Source organism: Protopterus annectens, chromosome 7.part1 (genome assembly GCF_019279795.1).
Source record: "Protopterus annectens isolate FY-2018-M chromosome 7.part1, PAN1.0, whole genome shotgun sequence".
In the NCBI taxonomy this organism is placed as follows: domain Eukaryota; kingdom Metazoa; phylum Chordata; order Ceratodontiformes; family Protopteridae; genus Protopterus; species Protopterus annectens.
Window position 1 is genome coordinate 140667498 of NC_056740.1, and position 19601 is coordinate 140687098.

Below are 19601 nucleotides of genomic sequence, written 5' to 3' on the forward strand. Positions count from 1 at the left end.
GGTCAGTCTCTCGGTCTATACCCTTTCTCCACTACCTCTCATCCCCAGGAAACTGCTCAAAATAAAGGAGGAAAAACCAAGGACAAATCTTATAGCTCCAGACTGACCTTTCCAGCACTGGTACCCCTTGCTGTGCTGCCTGTCACCACTACCACCATAGCATCTTCCTCAGATTCCAAACCTCCTGACCCAGAGGGAAGGGGAATTCATGCATCCCCAATTGCAGACACTCAATTTGGCAGGTTGGCTTATTCTCTAACCCCGGATCAATCTGCCAACCTCAGTAAATGGGTTCTAGATGTTATCCATGAGGCCAGACACCCTAGCACTGGAAAGTCTTATGCTGACAAATGGAAAAGGTTCTGCACCTGGATCCAGGCTAAAGGAGCCAATAAGGCACAGCCCTCCCTCCCTGTCATCCTGGATTACTTAGCTGACCTACTACACAGTGGCCTCTCTTTCTCCTCTATAAAAATTCATGCCTCTGCTATTTCTGCTCATTTTCCCCACTGAGCAGCCTCTTTTCTCACACCCTTTGATCAAACAGTTCCTAAGAGGGGCTAGCAACTTGAGGCCACCCAGAAGGGCACCCACCCCAGCTTGGGACCTTAACTATGTTTTGGAAAAGCTCACTCTGCCCCCTTTTGAGCCAGCTTCTACTGCAGAGCTAAACTTTCTCTCCTGGAAGACCACGTTCCTTCTGGCAGTCACTCCAGCCAGAAGAGTCTCTGAGTTGCAACCGCTCATGGCTGTGGAACCCTTCATTATCTTCCATGCTGACAGGGTATCCCTCAGAACTAATCCATCCTTCATGCCTAAGGAGGTGTCCAGTGTGTCTCTCAACCAATCCATTCATTTACCCACCTTTTTTCCTAATCCCCAGAACAAGGGGGAAAGGATTCTGCACCCTCTAGATGTGCACAGAGAGCTCAGATTCTGTCTAGACAGAACTAAATCCTTCAGAAAGTCCGATCCAATTGCTGGTTAGCTTTGCTACAGGGGCAGAAAGCAAAGCAATCTCCAAACAAACCATTTCCAAATGGATAGAACACTGCATCCATTTCTGCTACAAACAACATGGAAAGCCTCCCCCCAAGGGGGTCAGGACTTACTTCACCAGAGCAGCCTCCACCTCTGCAGCTTTCCTCAGAGGAGTCCCTGTCAGGGACATCCTAGAGGCTGCCACCTGGGCATCTGTTCACACTTGCCAAACATTACCATCTGCCTCTCTTCTCTAAATCCAGGGCAGGGTTTGTCTCTGCAGTCTTACAGGCATCCTAGCCAGCCCCTAAATGTTCGTATTTCACTGTTGCAGTCATCACACTTGGGTTATCTGCCTGCAGGTAGCCTTCAGTTGGCCCGAGTGCCAGAGACTTAGTATTTCTGCGTTGGTTGCTGTCGCTTCAGGACTGATGTCAGGGGTATAAAAACAGGCAGGCGACGTCATTATCCCAGTCTTTCTTGCGGTGGAGCCCGAAGCAGAAGCAGTTTGAACAAATGCCGGTTGGCCTCTACCCGAGTTTTCATTTCCGAATTGAATCATCCTGAAGTCTTCTAAAGCTAAGTACCCCATTGGGGATCCTTTTTTCTTGCTTTAACCAATGTCAGAAAAAGTTAACAATTGTCTCGCCTGTGGAAAGCAAATACCACACTGAGATTTCCGTTCTTACTGCATGACCTGTTTAGGCCCAGACCATGACGTACCTGTCTGATGGTTTTGTGCTTTGTTCAACGCCTGAACTATTGATCGTCAGGCCCTTATTTTTGCTTAATACTTTCTCTCTTGATCTCTGTATTCCAAAATGGCTTCGGTAAGCCATCTGTCTACCGATCTTATGAAAAAACGTAAGGATAAAGACAGAGATAGACTTCACAGGTCCAAAACTGCCGACAACACTTCCATTAAGCTAGTTTGCCAGTACTCAATGAGGTGTATTCACAGCCCCTGATGCCTGCTTCGATAGATTCGCAGGCCGCTACCGAGACCCTTTCGGAGTCCGGTATGCTGCGAGACTCTTTGACTACGGAACTTGCGGTTGTCTCTACCTTGGATGGGTCCAGAGCCGCTGTGCAGGCACCGGCTTCCAAGGAAGCTCTTCGCATTACTGATATTCAACACAAACCGATGACTTCTTTCGCGTCTTCAGTTCTATCTAAAACTACCGAGTTTCTAAGGCCAAGAGTATGATCTACGCGTAAAAAAAACGACCCAAATTCAAGCACCTGCTTCCTTACCACAATCTCAAATGCTTAAAATGGCAGAAGACCCGGTCATGCTGATTAGGTGAAGCCAGCCTTCCCCTGCTAAGAGAAAAAGAGACCTGTCCCCAGCAGCTTTAACTGACCAAGAGTCCGACCACTCTGAGGTTTCTGAATATTAAGACGTGCCTTTATCTGCTTATGAGGATTCAGGTGCAGAGGAATCCATTCTCTCTGCTTCCCCTCCAGAGGATTTTTCTTTTGGTGAAACCCTACATATTTTAAGCAAGCATTTCCTCTGGGAGACTCGGGGAATTTTTAGATTTGCCACAGCATAGACCCTTAGCTATCCCTCCTGTTCTGGATGTTGTGGATGATGTCTTTATGGAATCCTGTCTAACTCCTGATACTTTACTCCCTGCTGCAAGGAAACCAGACAGGTACTACAGAGTCCCTGACTCTCACAAATTTCCTTTCAAAAATCCTACTGCTGACCCAGAGGTCATTTCCCAAGCGCCTAAAGGCATAAAAGCAACTACAACTAAGAATCCCACCCCTTCAGACAGGGATTCCTGAGCTTTAGACAGATTGGGAAAAAAAGCATGCACCTCTGCAACTCTAGCCATTAGGACATTGAATTGCTAGTTCCACATGCTGAAATACCAGCAACATATTATGCAGAAATTATCTACTTTTCCTGACTATGCAGAAAATAAAGAATTACAGGAGCTTATGCATTCTGCAAGCCAAGTCAGCAAGCATACCTAGCAATGTGGGTTTGATGCCCTAGAAGCATCTTTCAGGGCAGCAGTCACAGGTTCTCTACTTAGATGATATGCTTGGCTTAAGGAGCAGACCTTGCCAGACCATGTCAAATCAAAATTACTGGATGCTCCTTTGAACAAGGACAATCTGTTTGGCACCAAAGCAGAAGAGGTTCTAAAAAAGATGGACGAAAAAGCTAAGTCTATGCAGACAGTCAAAGATTTTTTGCAAGTGCAGCCTCCAAGATTCAGTAGGCATTGCCCCTCAAAACATTGGTCCTTTCCAGCCCCCTCAAGGCCATCTCAAACTAGACCCAGGGAAACAGACCCCCCCAGATTACAGTTTCAGGGTATGCAGAGATCTAAGCAATGGAGTACCTCCACTTCTAAAACAGGGAGTGCTAAGCCACCCCCTTAAGGAAAGAATTCGCAATGACTTCTCAACTCCACTCCTCACCTCTGCCCAATTGCTCGTGCCCCTAGGGGGAAAACTTGCCCACCATGCCAAAAACTGGACCTCCATCACTAAAGACCGATGGGTCCTCAAAATAGTATCCCAGGGGTACAGATTTTACTTCCACTTACTGCCAACCCAAAAAGGGTCCCCAGACCTTCCTCCAAGCCAGTGGGCAGAGGTACAAAACCAAGTTCAATCCCTACTCTCCATAAGGGCAATCCATCCTGTTCCTGCAGAACAGATGGGTCAAGGGTTTTATTCCAGACTTTTCCTGGTACAGAAAAGAGGGCACTTGGCGCCCAATCCTAGATCTTTCCATTCTAAACACCTTCCTGGTGGTACCAAAATTCAAAATGCTTACCCTTCAGCAGCAGCTTTCTGTGCTGTTCAAAGATGCCTGGTTAGCCACCCTAGACCTAAAAGAAGCCTATCTGCACATCCCTATCAGGGACTCATGCAGGAAATATCTGCATTTCAGGGCAGGATCTATGTATTGTCAGTTCTCTGCACTTCCATTTGGCTTGTCCACTGCTCCCAGAGTCTTCACAAAATGCCTGGCTCCAGCCATTGCCTATTGCAGACAGAGAAAGATTCAAATATACCCTTACTTGGGCGATTGCCTGATTCAGGCAGACAGGAAAAGCTGTTGCAGCACCTGACATTTGTAAAGAACCTTCTAACCTCCCTGGAGTACACTGTCAATGAAAATAAATCACAATTAGTCCCCAGTCAAAAGATTGTATTCCTGGGAGCAAGCTTGGACAACAGCATCCCAGATGGCATTCCTTACTCCAGAAAAACAAGCCTATCTAACGGGCTACTTCGCTCAAATGGCCACCACAACCCAGCTATCCGCAAGGAAAATACTAAAGGCTCTAGGGTTCATGGCCTCTTGCATTCTACTAATTCCGTATGCCAGAATGCATATGAGGAAACTTCAATGGTACTTAAAAAGTCTTTGCTGCCAAAATTCTCATGACCTGGAAACCATCATACCTGTCATACCTTGTCTAAGGGCAGAGGTTCTTTGGTGGCGAGTAGCATGCAACCACAACAAGGGACTTCCCTTTACACAACCCCACACCACCCAGACCCTAACCACAGATGCATCAGACTATGCCTGAGGGGCACATCTGGACGACAGGTGCATTCAGGGCCACTGGAGCCAAAGTCAAATTCATCTGCACATCAGCCAAAAAGAGATGCTAGCTGTTCAGCATGCTCTGACAGCTTTCAGATCCCTACTATCCCCAGGAACCCTGCTAATAAAAACCGACAACACCATAGTGATGTGGTACATCAGCAAGCAGGGGGGAACCCACTCTACAGGTTAGCCGTGAAACTGTGGAACATGGCCTTGGCCATGCATATTCATCTGCAAGCTCAATTCCTGCCAGGCAAACAAAACTCTCAAGCAGACAACTTGAGCAGAAATCTCCTAGACCCACGAGTGGCAATTAGACCCCAACACTTTTAACCTTCTAACCCAGAAATGGGGGATCTCGGAGGTGGACCTTTTTTGCCTCCCCCTACTATCACCAGCTTCCAGTGGGTAAACCTGTCAATCTATGCATTTCCCCCTCTGCCTCTTCTTACAAGAGTATTACTCAAGATAAGACAGGACAGACCAAGGGCAATCCTGATTGCCCCAGAGACTGGCCATGCCAGCACTGGTACCCACTACTGTGCAGTCCGTCACCGGTGCCAAGATGGCACCTACCCCAGATCCCAACCCTCCTCACTCAGCAGGAGGGACAGATCTTGCATCCACAACTGCAAACCCTGAACCTTGCAGCCTGGCTTATTCCTTGAATTCTCCCACAGTGGCCAGCATAAGCAAGCAGGTGCTGGATGTCATTTTTGAAGCCAGAAGACCCAGTACAAGGAAATCCTATGCTGATAAGTGGAAAAGGTATTGTTCCTGGATTCACTCTAAAGGAGTGGACACAGCACTGCCCTCCTTACCTCTAATCCTGGATTACCTAGCAGATCTACTCCACAGTGGCCTCCATCAAGATCCATGCCTCTGCCATCACGGCTCATTACAACACTGAGCCACCTCTCTTATCTCACCCTCTCATCAAACAGTTCCTGAGAGGGGCCAATAACTTAAGACCCCCAAGGAGAACCCCAACCTCTGCTTGGGACCATAAGTTTTTACTGGAAAAGCTCATGCTACCCCCCCCCCCCCGAGCCTGCAGCGTCAGCAGAGTTAAAATTCTTCTCTTGGAAAACAGCCTTGCTTCTGGCCATCAATTCAGCTAGAAAAGTGTCTGAACTACAAGCACTTATGGCTGTGGAACCCTTCATTATTTTTCATGCTGACAGGGTCTCCCTCAGGACTACCCCTAATTTTATGCCTAAAGTGGTGTCTAATGTGGCTCTCAACCAATCTATCCATTTGCCAACCTTATTCCCTAATCCTCAAAATAAAGGGGAAAGGATCCTGCACTCTTTAGACGTGTATAGACAGCTCAGATTCTACCTTGATATAGGACCAAGCCCTTCAGCAATTCCGACCAGTTACTAGTCAGCTTTGCACCAGGGGCAGAAGGCAAGGCCATATCGAAACAAACCATCTCCAAATGGATAGCACACTGTATCCATTTCTGTTACAAACACCATGGGCAACCAATCCCTCTGGGGGTCAGAACACATTCCACTAGGGCAACTTCACACTCTACAGCATTCCTCAGGGGAGTCCCTACCAGGGACATTCTGGAAGCTGCTACCTGAAGTTCAGTTAACACCTTCACCAGTCATTACCACCTGCCTATCTTTTCCAAATCCAGGGCAGGTTTTGCAACAGCAGTTCTGCAGGCATACTAGCCAGCCCCAACTCTTCTTGACTGTCTCCACCCAGTCTTCAGCTTTGGAAATCAACCCAAGTGTGATGACTGCAACAGTGAAACACGAAGAACAGTGCAATTGTGTACACTTACCATAAATGTAGATGTTCGAGTGTATTCACTGTTGCAGTCCTGGTTTCCCACCCTCCAGCCCCTTCTCTCTCTCTCTCTCCTTCTCTATCTCTGTTACTCAACCCTTACAGGGCTATTGGTATATCCTTTTTACTGGTGGTGTTTTTTCCACCATAACTTAGCTAACTATTTGGGGAGCTCCTGACATTTGGGGCAAGAAAAACTGATGTAATGGCGTTGGCTGCCTGTTTTCATACCCCGGACGACCTGACGTCAGTCCTGAAGCAACAGCAACCGACGCAGAAATACAAAGTCTCTGGTATTCGTACTGAGTGAGGGCTACCTGCAGGCAGATAACCCAAGTGTGATGACTGCAACGGTGAATACACTCTAACATCTACATTTATGGTAAGTGTACACAACTGTACTTTTCTTTGACTGCCTCCAACCTTTTCCTCAGCTTTGGGAATAAACTCAAAAGTGATGACTGCAACAGTGAAACACGAAGAACATAGTACAGTTGTGTACACTTGCCATAAATGTAGATGTTCAAGTGTATTCACTGTTGCAAACCTGGTTTCCCTCCTTCCATTCCCCCTTTCTTCTCCTTCCTGTCTAAGGGACATATTGGTATTTACTTTCTACTGGTGGGGTTCTTCCACCAGAACCTGGCTCCTACTTGGGGGCTCCTGAGAGGTTAGGGCAAGAAAAACTGATGTAATGGCATCATCTGCCTTACTTTATACAACTGACAACATGTCAGTCCTGAAGCGGCAGCAGCCGACGCAGAAATACTAAGCCTCTGGTATTCGGGCCGGCCGAGAGCTACCATGGCAGGGATAACCCAAATGTGATGACTGCAACAGTGAATACACTCGAACATCTACATTTATGGTAAGTGTACACATCTGTACTATTCCCTCATAGCATGATATTCACAGATGATATGCATAATACTCTTGGTCATTGTTAGCCAGATGCATGTAAGTGGAGCTGTGAATATGTACATGACCACACAGAAAGTAGTAGTACACACCAGGTAAATAGATAACAGTATTACCAAAAGTTAATACCTGTGTTGATTATGGCCTCCTGCTGTCATCTTTCAATCCACTGTAGAGGAAGCAGGTGAATGGGCCATTACATCTTTACAGGACTGGTTGACAGGGAGTGGTGGAAAAAGATAACAGATAATCTGTGATTTCATGCTATCGAAATTAAATTTAGATTCTACTGCTAGATATGTATTAGTGACATGCATTTTAGATTGTCTCATGTTATTCAGATTTTGGAGTATTTGAAAACAAAGTTCAACAGTTTCTGTGCCTCTGTTTTTCAAAGGGTCTATATCACATTGTCGAAATTTTACAACTTTGAATGCTATATGGTCGAACCCATAAGTTTGAAGTTGTAAAACTTCGAAAACTTAAAAAAAAAAAATAATAATAATAAAACACTTACCTGACGGTTGTAAGCAGGGGGCTAGCCCCCCACCCTCGCTTTTTAAATATACCAACTCCGAGATCACGCTACAGTGTAGTAAAGGCAAATCTTCCATTTCCCACACTGTACTGCATTGTATTGCACTCTCGGAGTTGGTATATTTCAAGAGCGTGGGGTGTGGGGGGTGCAGGGGGGCTTGCCCCTGCTTACAACCGCCAGGTAATTTATTATTTTTATTTATTTATTTTTTAAGTTTTCAAAGTTTTACAACTTCGAACATATGGGTTCAACCATATAGCTTTCGAAGTTGTAAAACTTCGACAACGTGATATAGACCCATTTTCAACTTGGTGCTTTGATGTTAATGATTTTTGAAGTTAATAAATATTAATTATTAGCATCCCAGTCCTACTGTTTTTTTATGTTTCAGCAATTATGCATAATATCAGAGATTGCCAACTCTGAGGAAATGCAGGAGTTCCTTGCTCTGAATACCGATGCTAGGATTGCCTTCGTCAAGAAGCCTTTTGTGGTGTCTCTGATCGACAAGGTGGGTGTTTCTTTGAATAGTTACGGAAGACCGAGATCCAACATCTTTTTAAAAAGAGCACTTGCTGGAGTTCAAAATGCATACGCAAACTCTTTATGTAGACATCATTTTTGCAATATTTCAAATCATTATTTGATTAAAAATTATTTTTATCATGTTTCAAATCACTATTTAATTGAACAAATAAGGAAACGCTTAAAAATACTAGTGCTTTACTTGGTTGTATTTATTTCTGTTTCATTGCCTGGGTTGTCCATCTGAGTTGTCATGTTTTCTTTGCTAGTTGGAGAGAAAAGAAAAGCATCTTCATCAATATGTTGTTTGGTGTACATATCAGAACAGGGTCACTGTACACTTACTATGTTTGTATTTGAGTTGTTTGACATAACAGTACATTTGAAACTTCTTGTTAATTTTTTTTAAATTGTTGAAGCTTCTGATGTCCTTGGTGGCTTATTCCAGACAACATTAGCACAATTGCAAAGGAAAACCTCTTCTACTCTTTATAACAGTATGTTCTTTTTTTTTAACAAATTTTGTAAATTATCCCATACAATAAAATGTGATGTTTTTCTAGTTGTTCTCATTCTAATTGTGCTTATTTCCATATGACACATTATATTCATAACATTTTTAAATTCATTGAACGAAGGAGGTGTATCTGAAATCCAATTTCTAGTTATTATTTTCCTAGCCACTGCTAGGATAGACCATAACAAGGGAAGCTTAATATTTTTAACACATTGAGGTACAGGTGTGTTGAATAATATAAGATACTTAGAAATAATGAAATTATCTGTAAAAAGAGCCTGCAAAAATTCATTAATTGACTTCCAGTATTCTTTCAACTTCATACAGTCATAAAACATATGAGCCCAGTCAGCATTAATTTCTACATTACATCTCTTACATAGATTATCTTTATTATTAATTTTATTCATCATCAAAGGTGTATACAAAGATCTATGTAAAAATTTCCATGTATAAAGTCTCCAGACAATGGAAGATGTAGTTCTATAAGCAGATTCCAATATATATTGTTTATCTTGTTGAGTTGGTGGGTCCCCATTAATAGAGGTGAAATAATTCCAGTATGAATCTACATTGTAAAAGTTTCTTGTCTGATAATTTTATGTATATATGAAAGTTTACCTTTATCAGAAACGTTATGCTGTAAATTTATTATCAAGTAATCAATCAGTTTTGGAATAGATTCTTTAACTGTTATAGACATTAGATCTATTCTATCAATGAGATGTTGTCTAAAGATCTGAACCTCTAACCAGCAAGTTTCTCTTAGATCAAATTCTTGTTTTAAGAAATCTAGATTTTAACTTTATTATCAGATATCAGCTGATACCAGTACTTTAGATTATTATCTATAGCTAAATGAGCTCCTTCAGAAGTAGATGACATAAGCATACCCTGAGTATAAATTATAGGGAATACAATAAAATTCCATTCCCTATACTTAGGGTGCATGAATATAAAGTTACGATAACTAATAATAATATTTAATGGGTAACAGACCATATGTTTAGGTGTAATAGGTGAAGTACAAAATTCCTTTAGCAACCACAACATGGAGTTATTTATAATCATATTTTTATGTGTTAAGGAGATTTTCATGAAGTGCATACTAATTAGCTCCCAATAATCTTTCCATTTTGCGACATATGACCGATCTATTAATAAAGTAATAACTTTTATAATAGAAGAGATAATATATAAATTAAAGTCTGGAAAAGAAATACCCCCTTGAGACCAGCTATTAGTATGTTTCTTTAATGCAATCCTAGGTCTATTAGGTGCCCATAAGAAATTTAACATTAGTGTATTCAGTTTCTTGATAGTTTTTTTGTAGGTGAAAGTATTGTTGATTGTATTAAGTATAAAATCTTGGGGAATATTATCATTTTAATAATTGTAAGTCTCTCCTCCATAGTAAAAAACATATTATTCCAGGTATTAAAAAGATTTTGTATATTAAGAAAACAGGTATTATAGTTATTATATATAATAGATTTAATAACTTTAGATAGTATTATACCTAAATAAGTTATCTGACCTGAGTTGGGTACATATTTAGTAAAATCACTAATGAGAGTATTTTTTCGTGTATATATAGGTAGTATTTTAGTTTTTCTTCATTGAATATTAAACCAGAAATACTTTTAAAATTCATCATTTTATCAAATAAAGACTGCATAGAAGAATTAGATCCTGCTGATGTAATTAGAACATCATCTGCAAAAAGTTGAATTTTGATGTTGTATTTTCTTCTATTTCAAAACCCTCTATGTCAGTACTGTTTCTAATCAAATTAGCCCAAGGCTCCATTACTAAAGTGAATAATAGTGGAGAAAGTGGACATCCTTGCTTTGTACCTTTAAGAATGGGTATTTTTGTGAAACATATGTTCCTACCTTAATATAAGCCAGCGTTCCTTTGTATAAATGCTCAATTAAATTTACAAATGCATCAGAGAAATTTGTGCATTTCAGTAAGGTAAACAGATAGTCCCAACTTACTGAATCAAATGCTGAACCTATATCAAGACTAATAAGTGTTAAATCTTTCTTTTTCCTATTTGCAAAATCAATTAATGTTAAAGTTCTTCTTATATTATCAAAAGTATTTCTATTTACAATGAAGCCCGTCTGATCTATATCTATAATGCCGGGATAATTGTCTTCAATCTATCAGCAAAAATACTCATAAACATTTTATAATCAACATTAAGTAATGAGATGGGTCGATATGAAGAACATCTAGTTGGATCTTTATTAGGTTTTAAAATTGGTGAAATAAATGTATATTGCCAAGATGGGGGTTATTAACTCAGTTTGGGCCAGAATAAAAACCTTATGTATTAATGAATATGTAGTTTTAGAAAGGATTTTATATATCTCTGGTATAATACCATCATTACCCGGTGCTTTGTTTGATTTAAGCTTATTTATTTGTGTAATAACTTCTGTATATGAAATACTCTTGTCCAATAGTTTAATCTGTTGTTTATTAAGCTTTTATTCATGTTTGTGGTTATAAACTCCTTTATTTTATCTTTAGGTTCCATGTTAATGTTGTTATGGTTAATCTTGTGAAAGTGATTTCTAAATTCATCCAGTATTTCTGGTATACTAGAAACATTCTTCTTTTCCTTAGAGAAAAGATTTCTTTGATATGGTTTTGTTTATTCAATCTTTTTGTTTTATTTTTAAGTCTATGTAAGTATTTGGGGCTTATTGAATAAGACAAAACTTGTATTTCTCTAAAGTTATTTTAACTTTATGAGTTAAAATTTCTTTGTATTTCTCATTTAGTTTGTTTATTTCTTCAATAACTTTCTTGTCCATAATATTTTCTTTATTATTATGTTTATAAGAGTCTAGTTTACTTTGAATATCTAACAATTCCTTATCCCAAGATTTCCTTTTGTTATTATACCATCTGATACTTTGTCCATATAGATATGATTTTAAGGCATCCCAAACATAGACAATGGAGACTTCAGGAGTATTATTTATGTCTAGAAAATGTTGTACTTCTGAAAGTATATATTCTTTATAGTCTTTTAGCTGAGTTAAGTATGCTGGTATCCTCTTGATCTGAACATTATGAGTATTTTTATCATGAATTCAAAACAATTGAGTTATGATCAGATATAGGACATGAAATGATTTTGGAATTAATTAAATCTGTTACCATCTGGTTAGAAATAAAGACCCTATCTATTTTTGAATAAGTTTTGTATCTGTTAGAAAAAAAGGTGTATGGTAATGATTTTGACTCTATCTGATTATTAATATCATTCAAATGATAAGAATTAGCAAAATCATTTAAATGTTTTGCATTAGATGTAATTCTTCTTTTCTTTATAGTGGTAGTATCACTTTCATGTAGTATACAATTAAAATCACCAGCTAAAATAATATCCCCTACAGAGAATGATATGATCTTATCAATATGATGTTTCACTGTATTAATACCAATTCCAGGTATCCAAGTGTAAGTCTTTCCCATTAATTTGTATTGTAACCATACAAAACATTCCTTTGTCATCCTGATAAGACTTAATGGTTTTAGGAATGGGCATACTTTTATTCCATAAAATAGCCACTCCTCTTTTTTCTGAGTGTGCTCTGAACTAACCAATACTGTATACTTATTAGTGGCTAGTTTATCAATATCTTTTTTCAAGAGATGGGTTTCTTGCAGGAAGACTAGATTGGCCTTGTGTAGATTAATGTATCTTATTAGGCTTGCCCTTTTACACGGATTATTCAATCCATTAATGTTTAAAGAAATTCCTTTTAAAGATGTCATTTGGCATTTTTAAAACTCAAGAATCTTATGATCGAAATAACAAATAACAAGATAAATAATGTTACATCTCCTCTTGTAGGTGTACCTTTAAACATAGCTGTATTTATTAAATCTCTTATGGGATTTTGTATAGGATTCAATTTTGTTTGTAGTGACAATGAGTGTACAAAATATATTGTGGATGTCAAAACTATATACATATAACAATGAACAAGTGAAAATAATGTAAGGATTAAACCTTGCATCCCGCCTGGAGTTGAAAACTCCAACTTAGAGCAGTATTTACTACTCAAGTTAACGCCCTACCCTAAGCAGCAGTACCTCAGCTACCACCTTATCAATTTAATACTAGTTATATTTAACTGAGGTTAACAGTTTTCAATTCAATTATCTATCAAGACAAAACTCCACATTTGGTAAAACAGCATCATATAAACTAAAATAAACTTTTTTTTTTTTTTTTTTTTTAAAAACTGTTCATACTATTATATAGATCTATGTAATATATAACACTTGTATTCTAATAGCATTCAAATAATCTTAATGTTAGAAATCAAGAGGAGAGAAAATTATGTTCTAACATTCATTTAAATCAAAAACTTTGGCTAATATGATTCAGACATTACATGCATTAAGATGCATCTATTTTCTGTCATGTGAATTCTATCAACAGCTTCCAAAAAATCTTGAATTGTTTGTATATGAGCATTTACTTAAACTCATTATTGTCAATAGAGTAAAATATTGTATTCATAAAAATTATTATAAATCATATTGCATAGTTATGCAGATTCTCAGAAACACCTCGTTATTACCTAAAAAAAAAAAAAAGCCATCACACACATAAACACAGACACACACACATACATATACACACACACATATACACACACACATACACACACACACACACACACATACATACATATACACATACACATATATACATACACACACACACACACACACACACACACACACACACACACACACACACACACACACACATATACACATATATCTGATCTCACCGAGCCGTGCCCCTGCAGAGCACCATCCCACTTGCCGTCCCCAGAACAAATCTGTCCGCTTCACACAAAATAGTGCACAGCAAACACATATTGGTAACCAGATTTTACAATCATGCTAACCTACTGCTTTAAAATATATCACATGACATTTCTTCCAGAATAGAGTTATAAGATTATTTATGCTTGTCAATCAGATGAATTAAATGAGTTATAGTAAAGTATATGTTTGGGACACAAGTTTTTAACACAGATTATTATGCTACTGTTAAGTAGATTTTCAAAAACATTTAAATAAATTTTCTATGCCTTCTAAAATAAGATATTTACTTGCTACAAGAAACTACATCATCTAAACTCATCATAACTGACACATTTTATGAATAGAGTATTTTTCCTGAATCTGTGGTGTGTCAGTGTGATAACCTTGTCAATGTTTATACCAACTGTTTTCAGTTTCTCTGTGAAAATTCTGTGAGTGAAGCTTCTGAGGAAACTCATGGACACTGTGCATGAGACAGCCCACATCCCAGATTGTCTCCCTTAACATTTTGGCGGGAAACTTATTAAAACTTGTGGCAAACATTCATTTTGTCAATAGAGTAAAACATTGTATTCATAGAAATCATTACAAATCATATTGGATAGCCATGCAGACTCTCAGAAAAAAAGCCATCACACTCACACACACACACACACACACACACATATATATATATATATATATATATATATATATATATCTGATCTCACTGAGTTGTGTCCCTGCAGAGCACCATCCCACTTGCTGTCCCCAGAATAAATCTGTCTGCTTTATACAAAACAATGCACAGCAAACACATATTGGTATTTCAAAAACATTTAAATAAATGTTTCATTTTTTATGCCTTCTAAAATAAGACATTTACTTACTACAAGAAACTACATCATTTAAACTCATTATAACTGACATATTTTATGAACAGAGTATTTTTCCTGAATCTGTGGTGTGTCAGTGTGATAACCTTGTCAATGTTTATACTAACTGCTTTCAGTTTCTCTGTGAGAATTCTGTGATTTGAAGATTCTGAGGTAACTCAAGGACATTGTGCATAAGACAGCCCACATCCCAGATTGTCTCTCTTAACATTTTGGCGGGAAACTTATTAAAAACTAGTGACAAACATTCATTTAGCAGTGTAAATGCATCTAAACATGACAGAACCTCCACAATGTATTCCACAGATCATCACAGCCTCTATGCAAGTGAAATTAAACTCAAAATTACCAACAAGCAATAAAACTCAGCATTCTTCTCCCAACTCAATTTTCATACAAATCCTATTATTCACTGTGCCCACACAGTCAAAAGCATTTCTATATATTAATAAAGAAAAGAAAAGAGAGTGGAAAATAAAAGGAGTGAGGCAGAAATAAAAAATGTAAGAGAAAGCTGTAAGAAGTATATACAATGGAATGTTACTTACTGTTTATATTAATAGAGTTAAAAATAAAACATATTATTTACTCTTATTTAGTTCTGATTATTATTAGTTAAAGCATGACAGATTATTTACAAACAAGCATAAGCAGTATAATCAAGGAAGTATAATTAGAAATAGCATTTGAAGAACTTATAAACTTTTACAAGAAATAAATATGTTATTATTCTATTAATGATATTTTCATTACTGTTCTCTCCCTGCCCTCCCCACCCTTTACCCACTACATAATCTAAATAGAATGTCATTGTTTAAACAAAGAAAATAATAAAAGAAGAAGGAAAAAAAAGATAAAGATAAAAAATGTATCAAATTACTAACCTTACTTTTTCAGAAAGTAATACAAATCGAGTCACAGCCTGCCATTAAATCCTCAGGCATTTTGACTGGTTATGAAACAAAACATTTCTTTGCACATAGAGAATAACTTTGATTAAATCTTTTCCAAAATATTTGTGGCTTTCTGGAAATGCAGGAACTATATTCAAAAAGATTAATAATGAACTAAAATGATGAGAGAGAAAAAAAACATATAACAAATCATCTTCTTCTCTGAAGTCTTCCAGGAAGCTTCAGTTGCCAATCTCTTTAGTGAAGAACTAGCCCATTCCATTTCTTCTATTTTATCCAAAATCCTTTTTTTCTTTGACAAACAGTAAAGCAGAGTCTAAATCATCGAAGACCTTAGGACCATCAGGAAGGAAGATTTTAAGCTTGGCAGGAAACAGAAGGTATGTTTTAAACTGTGCTTTTTAAGCTCCCTTATTAGTGGCAGAAAAACTTTTCTTTTAGCAATTACCATGGAAGAATGGTCATTGTCAAAACGCAGTTGTCTCATTAAACTTAACAGGAGCTTTAGCCCAAGCAGATTTAAGAACCATCTCTTTATCAAAAGATGATAGAAATCTAACTATAACTGATCTAGGATAGTTTTTGTTAGAGTTGGTATTAGCTATAGATCTATGTGTTCTTTCGATACCAAAAGAGAATGCTTCTGGTAAATCTAAAGTTTTAGGAGCCATGTTGTTAAAAAGAAGTAATATTGTTACCTTCAATATTTTCTGGCAGTCCAAAAATCCTAATGTTATTGCCTAGATCTATTTTCCAGGTCATCCAGCTTTGTTTGTAAATGTGTATTTTGTTTCAGCAGAAACTCAATGTTGATTTCCTCTTCTTGTATTTTATTTTCCATGTCATTCACAGCTTCTTCTATGCCTGTCATCTGGATCTTCTGTTGTTGCAGGTCCATATGTAACAAGTCTATTTGTTTTGTAGTTTTTCTATGAAAGTGTCTATTTTAGTATCCATTTTATCCATCTTAGCAGTAAGTTGCTGGACTATAATTATCAGAGACTGAAGTTCTTTCTTGATGCTGGAGTCTTGAGAATTTGTCTTACTGGAACTCATTTCAGACTGATAAACTGACAGGAAAATTTCCAAAGTAATTTCTGACAGGAATATTATTAAGATTTCCTTTCTTTTTTAGATATAGTTCAAGAACTATATAAAACAAACATATTTAGAAAGAAAATTACTTCAAGAATTAATTTTTTAAGTAATTAATTCCTGTCAATGTAATGAAATTGGTGGAGCTGAAGAAATCTGCTGCTATCCTGTGTTCATCATTGGCCACCATAACAGTATGTTCTTGAAGACGCAATACTCCTGGAATGGAACAACCACTGTATATAGGATTGTTGAAACATTCTGTTAACAGGGTGTCTTTTCCTTAAAATAACAGAATAACTAAGTTTGCATTTAAATTAGACACAAGACCTTTATCTGTCTCTCAGTGGTTGAATCATTATTATTGCAAAGTAAGGAAATTTGTCACATTAGTTATAGATATGTTAGTTTGTTGATATCCCTGCTTAATTGGTCCATAAGCAGTAAACTGCCATAAAAAAGATGAGAATAGAAATGTTGTAACAAGTTTTCTTCATAGGCAATTGCTAGGCTTACAGTTCTCTGCGGCCTTTTTAAGCCTATCCATAGTTTTTCCAGGGTCTATATTATACAAATGTTCATAATTTTGAACGCTCTAAAGAGCAAAAATGCCAGACCTCGAAGTGCTTCTTGTGGTATCGCAGTACAGTGAATGTCTGAATATTTGCCCTTTCCTCACTGTAGTGCAATCTCTGAGTTTATATATATATATATATATATATATATATATATATATATATATATATACACATTTAGTGGGGGGCACAGCCCCCTCCCCCCCAATAACGAGTTTGAGGTCTGGCCTTTTCGCTCTTTAGAGTGTTCGATATTATGAATATAAGTTCATATAATATAGACCAGTTTTTCCATTAGTAAATGAATGTATGTTACCCAAGGGCAAATAGTGTGGGCTGGCCATATTTTCCCATTTATTTATAATAGTTACATCCCCTGGATAAAATATCCTATGTTGAGGTGGCAGAGCATTTACAAGCTGTTTCTGTCCAGTAGTGTTATGGGTGCCAGCCCAGGGGTAAGTAAGTAAGAAGTCATAAACACCACGCAAGTAGTCTAATACTCTGTTATATTTTTTAGTAATTAAAATCAACGTGATTGACTATACATAAATAGTCAAAATAATTATCGGGATAGAGGAGGGTGTCAGAGCCCAGGCAAGATGGCTGCTTAGGCTCAGAGCTCTGAACAAAGAGTCAGGGTGTAGAGCGAGTAGTTAACCATTTCCAGGTGAAAAAATAAAAGTCACAAGATGGAGGACAAAACGAAAAGGGAGCATCAGCTGGCAGAGCTTGAAGCTGCCTCACAGGAAGAAGAGAATTGTAAACTGTTTCAGAAGCTCTTTGCAGTCGATGATGTAGGCATAATGAGTGAAACAATGGTCAGTCAACAAAGAGAAGTGAATAAGCTGAAAGAAATAAACCATAACTTGGAAGACACAACAGCTCGGAGATCAGAAGTACAGGAATGCAGTGAAAGGCTGATGCAGAATTGGAAAGGAGTCTTCTAGAATTACTGGAAACCAGATTTTACTGGCTCAGATTACAAGAACTGAAAATAGAATCCACAAAGTTGATAGAATGAGGGTGTGAGATGAGGACAGTACAGATGCATGTTAGCATGCCTGCACAGCAAGTTGAGACAAGAAAACACACTTAAACATCTGGGGATTATTAGGATTCATTGCATAAACTAAAAAGAGGGAAGTGTGGCTTGTTGGGACCACTGAAAGTTCAGGGAATTCTTGCACAGACCGTAGTATCTTAACTGTGATATGGAAGGGAAATGGACATAAGTTGCACACACAGGAAGAAGTATGCTCTTTTGTTACAGAGACTGCACAGTGGAAGCTGGATCAACAGACAGACAACTTCAAAATATCCCACCAGAAATGAACTGGCGGACAAGCCTGCAAAGCGCCAGACAGGAGGTAGAATTATAAACATCCAATGTAGAACCTGTGGGGAAAAAGAACTCAAGAGAAAGTAAACAGAGGCATACAGAGTAATGACTAGTAGGATGGACAAGATCCTGAGCATACCAGGTTTCAGAAATGGAAAAAAAGACATGGAAAATGGAAGAAATTGGAAGGGGAGTAAAGAAGAAAAAATATGGTTTAAGAACAAAAAGCTAGTTAAACAAGAAATGTAGCAGAAGAGAGTTGGATAGTGATTGCGGTAGAAGCAGAGGTGGAGATACAAAAACAACATATTGTCAAAGAGACACTGTAGCTGAAGTATCGGGGGATTCAGATGCAGATTGATGGATTCTGCAGGGATGAGCAGGCCGAACTGGTCAAAGGAGTCAAGAAAAGCAAAATGGAATAGTGTCAAGAAAACCAGATCGGAGGAGGAGGCCAAGACAGCAATTGATAACTGGACAAGCTTGGTCATGCAGGGAGAGAAAAGAAAGAAAGAAGTGAGTGGCAGTGCAAGAGCAAAAGAGTGGATGTACTCTGTAAACTCACTCATATAAAGGCATTGGGTCATTGAAGGGGCAGGACAAAAAGGGGGTAAATGAGACTGAAAAGGACATTTGGGATCACTGAACACTGGGCTGAACTCAAAGATAAGATTTTTATTGAATGCTTTGTGTTCCAGCAATAACAAAAATACTGTGTTAAGGGAGGGGTACATGTAGGCAGATAGCTAACATGGTCTTTCTTATGATAGACCGTACTTTTTAATGTTTATGATTTCATAAAAAATAAGCTTTCTCTTTGAAGCAGTGGGCAAAAGTGTTACGGTGTACCTGAATAAAAAATGTGGAAAGCAGAGAAAGGAATAATTCCAGAAACATGAGACTTTGGTTTTACTGCAATATATTAGAGTAGTGTGAAATAGAATACATGAAACATTCACGAAAGTAGGATCAAATGCAAAGGAAACAAGTAAAGACCTTGGGAAAGTGGGTCAATAAACAGGAGCAAACAACAGATAGGAAGCAATCTTAGAGAAGTGAAAGCAGG

At 38.0% G+C, this 19601-nt stretch overlaps 2 protein-coding genes across 2 annotated transcripts in view; both read left to right on the plus strand.

The window, feature by feature from the left end:
• Positions 1-19601, plus strand: part of XPC (XPC complex subunit, DNA damage recognition and repair factor) — a 1641424-nt gene that overhangs the window by 159811 nt on the left and 1462012 nt on the right. The window lies entirely within an intron of this gene.
• LOC122807657 (sorting nexin-19-like) overlaps positions 1-19601 on the plus strand; it is a 266826-nt gene that overhangs the window by 34134 nt on the left and 213091 nt on the right. Inside the window, exon 2 of the mRNA XM_044078599.1 lies at positions 8215-8334. Coding sequence (XP_043934534.1) covers positions 8215-8334 — 120 coding nt within the window. The remainder of the gene's footprint in view (positions 1-8214; positions 8335-19601) is intronic.